General features: G+C 38.2%; 1 protein-coding gene across 5 annotated transcripts in view; it reads left to right on the top strand.

Moving 5' to 3' along the window:
• Opcml (opioid binding protein/cell adhesion molecule like) overlaps window positions 1-12,673 on the top strand; it is a 1,131,302-nt gene extending 1,118,629 nt beyond the window's left edge. For 4 of the 5 annotated variants that reach the window (XM_078047345.1, XM_078047342.1, XM_078047347.1 and 1 more), the window contains one exon: window positions 7,284-9,378. In XM_078047345.1, coding sequence (XP_077903471.1) covers window positions 7,284-7,384 — 101 coding nt within the window. In that variant the 3' untranslated portion in view covers window positions 7,385-9,378. Of the gene's footprint in view, window positions 1-7,283 lie in introns of all 5 variants that reach the window. The other variant, XM_078047343.1, reaches the window with a different exon arrangement.
• Window positions 12,674-12,982: the final 309 nt, after the last annotated feature.

Genomic DNA, 12,982 nt, shown 5'->3' with positions numbered 1-12,982 from the left:
GACAAAGTCTTGTCTCCTTCAGGTTTGTGATGAGCTTACAGATTTGAATTAACTTCTGATATTAACTTGCTAAGCTTTTGTCTTTGCGATGAACAGAAAACAGGGAGTGTGAGAGGAGAGGAAAACGAAGATGGCTTCCTTCTTCCCTCCAGATCCATGCGTTTTCCTTGCGCTGCAAAGCCCAGTTAATCTTACTTGTAAAACAACACAGTGCCACATTTTTTTCTGTAATTAAAGACAATGGAGGGAAAGTTCCCTTTCAAGGGAAATGACGAGCCTTCAGCCAGCACTGCTGAAAATAGGTTTCTGTTTCACCAACAAGTGTAACACACACATCCTCTAATTAGATTTCCTTGCTCCTCTTTTAATCACCGAGAACATCATTATCCTTTTGGTTCCTCATTAGGAAGGTCACACAGTTCATAATTATACTTATAAAACCCATCCAAATTTCATAGCAAAACTGTATCTTCTTAGACTTCAGATATTCCATTGATCTCACTGTGCTATCAACAAGTTCAACTTGCCTGTGGGTTTCTTTTTTTCTTTCTTTCTTTCTTTTTTTTTTTTTTAATGTGCTCACTCTCCCACCTGCCACTTTAGTAAAATTACTGCTACTTGGTCTGATGCTGCTGTTGAAGAAGAAAGTGCTATATTTATACTACAATCCAGAACAGAAAAATAAAGATGCATTCTAATACATTCATTCCTTATAATGTACATTTTAAACTTCAGAATTTCTTAAAAGGTAGGATCTCATAAGGAAGTTTATATGTTTGTGTGTGTATATATATATTTACATATATATCACATATATACACATATATGTTTGTGTGTATATATATTTACATATATATTACATATATACATATACACACACACACATATATCTATCTATCTATCTATCTATCTATATATCTATATCTATATCTATATCTATATATCTATCTATATATATATATATATATATATATAGAGAGAGAGAGAGAGAGAGAGAGAATCCCTTTGCCAGGAGCATTGTACTGAGTCCTCATACTGTGATTGTCAACACCTGCTGTGCAAGAGGGTGAGGAGCCACACTCTGAATGCAAGCAGCAAGTGCATGTGACTAGACACATGTTCCTAGTTCTTATTTTGTAGAAATGGCTTAATTTTATTTCAAGTCCTCAACCATGTTTGTTTCTTAAAAATCTAGTATATAGTATACTTTGCTTCCCAGAGTAGGCCTCTGAAAGATAGACTTTATTTTGTTTATGTGTTTGTTTATTATTTGTCTTGTTCTTGCTGGGCTTTAAGTCTGGACAGATAGTTCTCTTCCAGCCCATAGTGTCATAGTGTACACAACAATCAACTTTTATGACATTTTGCCATTTCTAGAGTTTTTTCTGTCAATCACTTTTCTTTTTTCTATATGCTGAAACCTGACTTATATTTTTCTGCATATTGGTTTTCAAGGCATTTTGTTGTTGTCATTCACAGTTTGTTTTCTGCCTTTGCATCCTCATTTCAGCTTTTATTTTTAAAGATGCTCAACTTCAGGCATGAAGGAAGCAATTAATTTTTAGCATTCAAAAGGGTGAAGGAGGAGGGACTGGAATAATGAGAAAGGGCATAATTACATGTTCTCACTGTCAATTTATCTCCCTGAAAAAAAATTAATGAAGCCTGATATTTGCAGCAGCCATTCTTCTTGAATTGAGTCATTGTTAAACATAAATAGAGCAGGATTCCTTAAATGTGGCATTTGCCCAGAGAAAGAATTGGGCTTCTGAATACACTTCCTCAGAATGACTGGTCTTCGTGAGGAAGCTTTTATCTATGTGTAGCAGCCACCTCAGGTCCTCCAGAAGGAATCGGGTCACTCAAGTACTACAGCCAAGTTTGCTTTCAGCTGGTATTTGGCAGTGTTTGAAAACCTAGTATCCCAAAGCATCTCTTTGTACAGGATCCCCATACAACATGCTATTTTCAAAATCAGCATTGTGGTCCTAATTCTAATTCACTCTATATGTATTCATCTTTTATTTGTATTCAGGGACTTTACAATTACATACTGTTTTAACTAATCTACAAGATAGATGCAACTACCCTTCCCCATTTTATGTATTAAAAAAATATTCTAGAGAAAATGTTCATCCAGTCTTCCTGCTAGTGGTAGCAAGAATGAAAATTCAGTTCTTTCTAACTCTTGAATTTAATCCTTTTAAGACTACCCAATAGGCAGGATGTTCCTGAGATGAAAGACATTTGAGGTTATTTGTTCCAAATGAATATCTTTCCAGAACCTAGGGAATTTGAAAAAAAAAAAGGATTTGTCTTTTTTCTTGTTTGTTTATTTAAAGTCCAACTGTCTCTGTCCTACTGGGGTAAGGGCTTTTTGAAGGTAGAGACTGTGGCTATCTTTTTTTTTTTTTCTGAAAATAGAGTCTGGGACATGGAGACATCCAATAAGTACTATGACTTCTTCAAGTCTGACCCAGATCCATTTTCTCTGCAGAACTGCCCCTTTGCCATTGGTCTTTACTGTTGAGCTTGGATTTAGATCTCTCCCTACTCAGTGTCCCTCATCCTCCAAAGCCCCCCAAAGAATGGCCTCTCTCAGTAGCAATGTGACCATTACACTTCTACACTTCCAAATCTCACTCCAATTTCAATGAATTTGGAAAAGATTTAAATAACCTAATATTAATCCCAAGTAAGAAACTGAAGTGGAGGGAGGGTGGAACCACTAACCCATAGCAGCAGTTACCTCTATCTCATAAATACTTTCCAAGAGGCACAATACTGATCACTTTGATCTTTTAATCCTGTAAACTCTGTATTATTATGTCTATTTTCAACAAAAGAAGACAAAATATCTTGTCTAAGACCACATAACTGGCAAGCCAAAGAGTCATGATTTAAAGCCAAATTGGTCTGACTCCAAAGTTTCCAGTATTAATTCCACTTATATGTCAGAATAGTTGCACTTACATATTGTAAGTGATGTTATCCCAAAGAATATTTAGGGCTTCATATATAACACAGAGAGGTCCAGGAGGCAGAATACACAGAGAATATTTCCTGTCTTCCTAGTGGATGTTTTTCCCACTTGTGCTTCCACAAGCAACTTTTAGTCCCATCTTTTCTTCAAACCCCTGGCCTTTATCCAGATGCACCTCAGGGTCAGTGTTCTCAAGGAGAAAACCTCTTTGAAAATATACCTTGCTTTTCCAAATCTTGGAGTCTAAATTTTAGGTAAGAATTAACCTTTATCCCTATTACCACTAACAGACACTCCAACAAGCCAAGAAAAGGGGAAAAAAACATATGAATTCTTTACTATATTTATTAAAGTTAAAATTGACATCATTTTGGGAACCATGAATTTGGTACCCAAGTTAGTGTCTTGAAATCTTGGGTAACATGAAAATTCATGCAGCCTTCACCTAAAGAAGCCATGGTGTATAAAAAACATATCCAATCTGATTCTGAAATGAATATTCAAGGTTTCATTCGAGCATTGCTGATCTCAGGGTGAAGAGCACCTTCAATGCCAAGCCCTCCCCTGGTACAGAATTTGGCTCTGCAGATTTACTAAACAAGTATGCAAAAGGCTATGACAGTCTAAGGACCAAATGTGAGCCCCAAGAGGTCATCGAGGGTCTTCAAACTGCACCAAATTAAAGCACAGCAATCCATCACTTTTTCAAACTATGCATTTTCCCAAGTGAAGAAAGTGACTAGAGCATACTGAAGTCCAGTGTGAATGATCTAATGCTGGTACCTTCTTTTCCTCATTTCTAGTCAAATAGTATCATTGTAAAGATGTGATTTAAAAATCAGTTCATTGTTAATTTTTTTTCTCACATTTCTGCAACTTAGAGAGTGGTATAAAGATGTGAGCCACTGTCTTCGGCTCTAAATAAAGCCTGAGAACCCTTTTGAATAGTTCTAACAATCCTGTCATTTGGCCCTGAAGCCAATCTCAGATATGTCCAGAATCTTTATGAGGAAAGCAGTGTTGGTTTTAATCTCTATCAGAATGGATTAGACTTATTCTCTGGCTGCAATAGCCCAGCCATTTTTTCACAGTCTGATTGACCAACGGCACTTTGGCAGCAAATTTTATTTGATGCTCCAGAGCAGTTGCTCATCATGTCTTCTAAAGAACATCACAACTTTATGGAACTACCTGGGAATTGGGACCAAAAAGGGAAACTGTTGGGTCCAGTAATATTTCATGTTTCAGGAAGAGATGTCATGCAGTGGTGCTAAAAGCCAAGGTGTTGATTATTTTATACCACCTGGAGAAGGCTGTCTGGCTGCTCATAAGCTATTCCTTCTAGAACTAGATGTAGAGGTTCCATTTATAAGATAGCTCAGAAAGCTTATAGGGGAAGAATCATACAGGTCATCAAGCTCCACCTACTTTCGTTTTTCAGATGGAAGAACAAAAGCCCACAGAGATGTTACTCAACTAGAAAACAAGAGAGGCACTAGAGAAATTGTGTCCCCAGTTGGTTGCTCCTGTTACCACATGATGCTATGACCACTGGGGGGAAAATGATTACTTTCTATAGAGAAGATGTAGAGTTGAAAACATCAAAAGCAAAGAATCTATTTAGATTCTTTGAATTGGAGATAGAGAACACAGTACTGTGTCATCACAATTATCCTCTGAAAGCTGGGCAGCCTACATACCTCTAAGTCATCCTCATGGTTCCCACTTGATGGTACATTCAGCAGAACCTAAGATATCTATAAACTTCCAACTGATCAACACCAAGCATCTTACCCATAACCACAAGAAACACTCATTTCTCTTTAGGATTCCACTTCCTTCTAATTCCATACATCACTTTTTTTTGTTTACTTGTTTTTGCTTTCCCTTTATGCTTCTCTCCTCTCTAACTTAGCTCTAACCAGAGCAGTGCTCATAGCATTACAGTTACAGAAATGCTTAAGTCCATAGGTAGAACCAGTAAAAATAAGATCTCTACACCTACATTTCTTTAAAGTGAAATATAGGCTTTGATTGCTTTTAAAGTTAATATAAACATGATAAATGAATATATACACACATATATGTATATACATATAACTAATCTAATATATATATTTATTTATTTATTTATAAAATGGAAGATACTTTTAAATAACAGTATCCATGGATGCGTATCCCTCTGTATCTATGAGTTATATATCCATGGATTCAACAATAATAGATGGAAAATATTGTGTCTGTTCTGAACATCTATTTCTTATTGTTCTTTGCTAACCAATACAATGTAATAACTATTTACATAGCATTTGCATGATATTAGGTATTATAAGTAATCTAGACATAATTTAAAGGATATAGAAGGATAAGCTGAGGATGTGGCTCACTGGTAGAGCATTTGCCTGGCATGCATGAAGCCCTGAGTTCATTTCCCAGTACTTCAAATTAAACAAAAAAATAAGAGGATGTATATAGGGTTTCTGAAAATAATGTGGCATTTTAAAATAATGAACTTCATCATCTGCAGATTTTGGGTATATATATATATATATTCCTAGAACAATCTCCTGTAGAGAATGAGGAGCAACTCTGTGTGTGTGTACGTGTGTGTGCGTGTGTGTGTGTGTGTGTGTGACAATTTATATAGAGAATAATGCTTTTAAATTAACATATGAGCCTTAACAATTTGAATTGCTAATTTCCTTATAAATTTATTTAAAAACCTAAATCATCATCTTTTGCAGAAGACAATATAGAGGATGACATGGAGCTTCCACTTGAATATTTTCCAACTTAGTACATTATATAGGCTAGTCTTTAGGATGTGCGCCAGGATTCCTAGAGGACCCAGAATCAGGCTTTTACTCATAAATTGTTGGGGAGCCTCCATGAAACTCAGACAACTGTTTTAGAACCTGCATCCTGCCCTTGTTTATGAATATTCAATAGCTAAAATGCACAGCAACATGAGTTGGACTTCAGCTACAAAGTAAATATAATTTTTAGTGCACCTGAGCATTGTGCACATTATAAGTCAGAGAAAAAGTATCTAGGTTGAAGTCCTTAAGGTAGGAACATTTGTATGCTTATTGCTGAAGTGAGAGACCTGGACTTTACTAAGCAAAAGGTATGAATCAGTCTCATAGTAGGCAAAGCAATTCAAATGGCTTGAGTCTAGTCCAAGAAGACTCACCCCATGTTAGCTCTTTAAAGCTTTTTTTTTTTTCTAGCATGCTAGTTTACTTCAGCAAAGTCTTAGTTTTAAACAATGGAAGAGCAACACTATTTGTCTGCATCTCCTTCCCCTGTCACTGGTCTTTTAATCCCTTGACCATATTCCATTTTGCTTCACCTGGAATACACTCTGCCTGCAAATAAAGGTGGAGGAGGAACACAGAGGCAGAATTCCTCACTGGCACCTCTGCCCTGAGGCCAAGGCAGACTAGGACAGTCCAGATTCTTGTGGTTTCTCTTCCTGAGGCATAGAAGCTGAGGAGAAAAATCGTGCTCATGATTCTGTATTCTTATTTCCCAGTAGAATGTGAAGGACTCAGTAGGGATAAGGGAAAGGACCAGAGGGAGGGAAGAAGAAGCCAAGGAAGCATCAGGTGGCAGTTTGTGACGGGGATGCCAAGTCTTCTTTGATGCTGTTGGAGAGGCACTGCTGACAGTTTGGATAGACTCACTCTCACTCTTCAAGCTCGGGAGAATAATTATCCATCCTTCCTCAGCAGCTTCAGGAGAACCCTCCCCCCAACACCTAAATTACACATATTGAAGATGAATAGTCCATCTCATTGGTACCTAGACTTCTGCTGATAGTAAAATATCTCCATCCCTTTCTCCTTCTTCCCACCCACCAATACTTCTCACCTCTCTGAACCATCTCCTCCCCCCATGCCTATCTTTTCCATCTTCATCCTTTTATGTTTGGGATTCCATCTCCATAGAGAGAGGACAATTAGAGGCCCTGATTTTAAAGAAGCCAGCCTGTCTTGCCTTACCACGGAGCCCTGTCTGTTGCCCTAACCTTTGGGCCCCTGGGCCTACATGACTACCCTCACTTCCCCTATATATTTATTAAGCTCAGTCTTTCAGAGCAGGTAGTAGTGTTCAGGGCATCCTTTAAGTTTCCAATCCCTTCCAGCGAGCATCTTCCATTTCTGCGGACTTGGAAGGGAGGGGGTTGGACTTGGGGGAATGCTCACAGAGAAGCATGTTTGTGGATTTGCTTGTCAGAGATGAGTATGGTGTCCTGTGGGTACATGCTAATGGGTCTGTCTCTCTTTCCCCTACACAGGGCCTGGAGCAGTCATTGATGGTGTAAACTCGGCCTCTAGAGCGCTGGCTTGTCTGTGGCTCTCAGGGACCCTCTTTGCCCACTTCTTCATCAAGTTTTGATAAGAAACCCTAGGTCCTCTGAGCAACGCCTGCTTCTCCATATCACAGACTTTAATCTACACTGCGGAGGGCAAACCAGTTTGGGCTTCTTTTTGTTCACTTGTTTCTGTTCTTCTTCTTGATATATTTTTGGTTTTTTGTTTTTCCTTTTAATCGTGATTTTTTTTTCCAGTTGGAATGAGTGGGGTTGGGGGGAGGGGTGGGCAGGGTTCTACCATGTGTAGGATAATCATTTATTGGTGTGTCCCAAAATGGAATCTGCTCCTGCAATCTTGGCCCTTCCTTTTTGTCTGCTTCTCTTCCCATAATCACTACAAGCAAGCAACTTTCATGCACACATACATGCAGACACACACACACAAATACACATCCCAAAACATAAGTTTCAAGTGAGCAAAGAAAATGTGCCTCATAAACACCCTGAAGACACAACTTGATTAATAATATGATACACAGTAAGAGTTATATCCATGTGTCTTGTTACTTCTGTCTCTTGAGCTTTGAATCATTTTCTTGATTATAATGTACATATCTTCCATCCAAATGATTGTCAAATCTCATTAGGGTCCATATCTTTTCTTTCTAGAGAGTTATCTCACTATATCCAAATATGTGTATTTGTGTAAGCCACACATATACACAAACAGACGCACACGTACATATAAAATCTTGCCAACTTCTCTAATCACTTTGCCCTATTCATTTTTCCACTAGCTATGGGCATTAGAAGCTAGGGGCTATGCATGCAACTAAAATTTAATCATTTAGAAGTCAAATGACCAAAAGAAAAACAACAACAATTTAAAAAATGGGGGAAGTATATTAAGGGGAGTACTTCTCTTTTACAACACATAAAAAATGATCAATAGATGGCTGTTTAGGTTTTATCAAGTGATCTATAAAAGTAATCATATGGTTATTCATCTACTCAATTGTCTGATTTATCTCTCCATCCAATTGTCTACCCACCTGTCTTTCTCTCTAGTGATCTATTTACTCTATTTATCAATCTATCAATGTAATTATCTAACACGTTTTTTTATTTCTCTCCCCACTACTATCAGTTCATCACTATATTAATCTCTAATCATATTTTGTCTATTATACTTCATTTTGTCTCTCCTCTACCATCAACAGACATTGGCATCTTCAAAATTTCCTATCAACTTATCATGTGAAAGCCAATGATCTCACAGGCTCACAACATAGAAAAGCTGTACCCTGTGTCATGGACTCTTTGGAATGTGGAAACCCATCCACCCAAATTAAACCCTGTTAACAGATGGACCAAAGTAGCAATGTAAACCAGTCACTCACTATTCCCAGGAGAATCTATAGTTCCTAAAACATCTTCTTGGGAAGCAGATCAGCTCTGGACAAACCTTGATTAGTACTGCATTTCCTCTTTCATGCTCAAAGGATTGTACTACCAACTTTCATGCTTCTCTCAGCCTTTCCAGAAAGTGCATGTCAGGAACTTACAAGACCTTCTTCAAGGCAGATTTTCCTTAGGAGCAAGAACATGAAGGAAAACACACATCTGTGTCTGCAATGTAAAGTCAGCAGTCCATTCTCCAAAGTGGACTACTTCTAAGTGTTTCCTTTCTGGTCCCAGTTCTGGTTTGATCTGTTTGAAAACTATCCAGTAAAAAGCTGATGGAGGCCAATTACATGGCGGGTGTGTTGACAACTCTGGTATTTGTTTCAGGAAGCTCTTCTGAGCTGAGGGCACTTGAGCAACTGACTTAATTTCCAAGCACTTGATTAACACAACACTGCAAACAGAAGGGGGAAAGTGTAAGTGACACAGTTTCCTCAGATACAGGCTGCTTCTCTAATGGCTTTGGGAAGGATGTCCCCAGCTTCCTGTGTTCAAACAGACCTAGCATATAAAGAAGAGTGGACTAGATCTTTCCACACTCTCCTGGAACAAGAAGGACTCGGCCAACAAGGGAGCCTGAGATTAAAAAAAAAAAAAAAAAACAGCATAAAAACCACATGAGTGCATGAGAAAGAGGGGATGCTTTTCTATGCATCAATAATGACTTTCTTACAGACCTGCCCTGCCTCAGTTGGAAATCTTTTTCAGGCCTACATCATAGAGAATAAATATGAACTCTATAATAGAGTTCCATTCCCTTAGTGCTTAATTGATCTCTTCCTCCAATGTAAGTGCCCTCTTTGTGTTTTTCTGCTATGGCAACATGAATATGACACCCGGAGTGGGGAAATATATGTACAATTGAAGACTGCCTTGGCATATGGAAAGCTAGGCACTGTCACAAGAAGTAGAGCTAATGGGAACAAAATTAATATTGCATTTGCCAGTTGTCAACAGACATCTTTTTTTCCTAGTGTGCTACTAGGAACCAGGTTCTGGGAATATAAGTGATGTGCCGAAAAGAGCCTTTTGATTACAACTTCCAGAGACAATCATGAACCGGCACAAACTCAGAATTAAGGTCGGGCATGGACATTTCATATCTATTCCCACACTCAGCATCTGGAGTTGGGTTGGTGTCAGACATTTTATGAGAAATAAATGTGTCATTTGAGTGTTCTACTGGTACTAAATTGTTACTTTGGAGTAAAATAAATGTAAAGGCTTTGGGGAGTGGATGGTGTTGGAGAACATGGTGCTTGGAATGGACAACTTGTACCTGTTCCTCACTCTAAGAACTATTATGTTGCAAGGGGTCCATCCTCTGGCCAAGTATATCATTGTATGCTTTCAAACCCAACAATACTGGGCTTAAGGTCACCATGGAACTCTGTTCTGTCTTGTTCCACTGGATATTAGGAAACATCTCTGATGGATACCTATTCCAGCCATGTTTCAGAGTGAAAAGTATGCTAAGTCCAATCCTCTTCTTTCTAAAATACAGAAAACCAAGAACATAAGACCCAAGGCAACTGGGATACTGGAAGTGAAATGACTTTTCATTACAATGGACATATTCCAGCTTCTGTATTATTTGAATCACTTTGGTGGGAATGGCTCCATGGGATTAGAGCTGTTGCCCAATATCTTGAAGTATATAGTAAATGTTTACTAAAGATGGCATCCACACTTACACATGCTTTTTCAACATTACATATGAAGGGTGGGTGGATAAGGCCTGCTGGACAGATTTGTTCGGAGTGCCAATGGTGGGGGTAAAAAGGGGATAAGGGCAGGAAAAAGAAATATGTCTCTGGGCAATATATCATTTGTGGGTTTACCACATACAAAGGAAACCAAGTGCAGCTTATCAGATTAGGTGAGAAGAATTCAGCAACAGCAGTTATTTGAAACCCTTCCCTTTCCCCAAAGTTAATATGTACTACCACCAAAGTAATGCCAATGAAAGTGCTAGTGTTAAGGCTCCAGCCAAGCTGTTTTTTCAGTAGTTTAATGCCAAGTGCCTGATACAGTCATCTGCAAGTCTAAACAAGTGAATTTAGTTTTTTCTTATTCTTGTTTTATTGGGGAGGGTGAAGATGTAGGGGAGCAGTTGTCAAAACATGCACATATTTTTTATAGAGAGTACACTGCACAGTATTTTAGCTGCAAGTGTGCTCAAAATGAACAAAAGAAGAGGGAAGATTCGGTGTTGCAAAGAAGAATGGGCCTCTCCCCTCTGAAGTTCACACCTCTTACTGGAGGATACTTTCCAAGTTAGGCTGTTAATTGGGAAGTGTACTCTGAGACTCTTGGGGATCCATGATGGAGGCAAATTTCAGGGTCTGAGTCTGCATTAAACCTGTCAACTTGCCCTGAACAAGGAGGAGGTAGCAAGTTCTATTTACATTGAAGAACTATTACATCAAAAGAGCAGAGAATTCTAAAGTGGGCAGTTGATCCCAGGGAGAGCTTATTAGTAACATGACATCACAAGTGGATAGAAATTGAATATTTGTGGTGCCAATGGGCAAATTTTCTCTGTAGTTGTTACATGGCTGCCCCATCATAGAAAGAGGGAAGGGAGAGGCTTAAAATGAAGGACCCCTGGTGAAGAGTTTCTTTCCCCAGTTGGACCCTGAGTTCTCACTGAGAAAGTAAAGCTGGCTTTGAAATACCAGGACCAGCACTCCCCCAACACACCCTCACCACAAACAATATTAACTCCCTTTACAATTAGGGGAAGCAACAAAGTTTTTCTTTTGTGTAAAATGCATTTTTTTCTCTAATGGCAAGAATCTGTTATATTTATTTTGCACAACCCCCATTCCTGGAAATTCTCATACCCAATTGCTTCCCCTCCCATCAAGGCTTCTCTGTCTCTTTCTTTTAAGACAAATAAGTTTGAACAGTTGCGGTAAAACTTCACAGGTGTGTAACTAGGAAGACAACATTTTGAAAGAGATGCCATATGATGAGGACTCCTAATGATCACTAAAAGCAAACAAATAAAAATGCCAGTCTCATTTCCCTCATTTCTTCCTTAAGAGAAGAGAAGTAAATGAAAGGAAGAAGAAATAGTTTTGCAATTAAAAGATGTAGCAAAATGATATGGGTGAACCAGTGCAATTTAGCCTTCAGGTGCAAAATACTTTGAGTCCAAAGGAATGTGAGGTGGACTTAATTAGATGCAATTGTCTTTATCCTGAAAGTTGTCAGCTAAACCTAATTTCCAGTATTTTGAAACAGATTCCTTTTACCCCCCCAATGGTGCCCTTTTAAGGCACATAGTTATTTCACACCATTGGGTAGAGAAAGAAAGATTGTGGACCCTTTACCATCCTTGTGGGACTACATTCTATGTTATTTGGCAGATGTATAAGGATATCAATAATCACAATGATAAGTAATAATAGCTGCCCTTGCATTAGTTAAAGGGAGAATTTTTAATCATTCAGAAAATTTTGTGACATGTAAAGTGCAGTTGTGAGGAATGTGTGGGTGTACGAAAATGTATCTGTCAAGTTCAGAGTCCTCTAGGTTTTAAAAAAATATATATATGACTTAACAATGGTGCCGTTATAGCCGTGTCCAACAATGGGTGTGCCCATTTTCACAATGATCCTTAAAACAAATCTATGTTCAAATGCTTTAAAAATTTATCACATGATAAAGGAGTATAACTTTGTCAGCCTTCTAGAGTTATTTTTCCTTTTACTTTCTTTCTTATATATTTTTCCTTCAAAATTCAATGAAGACTTGATTTCTGTCAATAATTGTATCAAGGGTGAATATACTACCTGAATTTTGTGCATGTTACATTGTAGTTGTAACCTTTTCTAATTCAGGATGAATATGAGATGGTTGTGATTGTGCAGTGTATCAATAAAGTTTGAAGAACTTTGTAACTTTTAGGGGGCTGTTTATTAGGATATCATTTGAGTTCCAGGAATGAAAAAACAAGTGAAGAAGATTATGTTTCTCTCATGTGTGTGTTTTAGACTTTGAAGACCAAATGCAATCCAAAAATTGAGAATAATCTCCCCCATCTTCCTCCCCCTATCTCTTCCTCCCTTCCTGTCCTATTTCCTCTCTCTCTCTCTCTCTCTCTCTCTCACACACACACACACACACACACACACACACACACACACACACACACAAAGACACAGAGGGCAGAAAGCCTTCTAAGCACTTTCTTTCTGTATTATGCTATT

The sequence above is a fragment of the Ictidomys tridecemlineatus genome, chromosome 4 (assembly GCF_052094955.1).
Source record: "Ictidomys tridecemlineatus isolate mIctTri1 chromosome 4, mIctTri1.hap1, whole genome shotgun sequence".
Classification (NCBI taxonomy): Eukaryota; Metazoa; Chordata; class Mammalia; order Rodentia; family Sciuridae; genus Ictidomys; species Ictidomys tridecemlineatus.
This window is presented reverse-complemented; position numbering and strand designations above follow the sequence as displayed.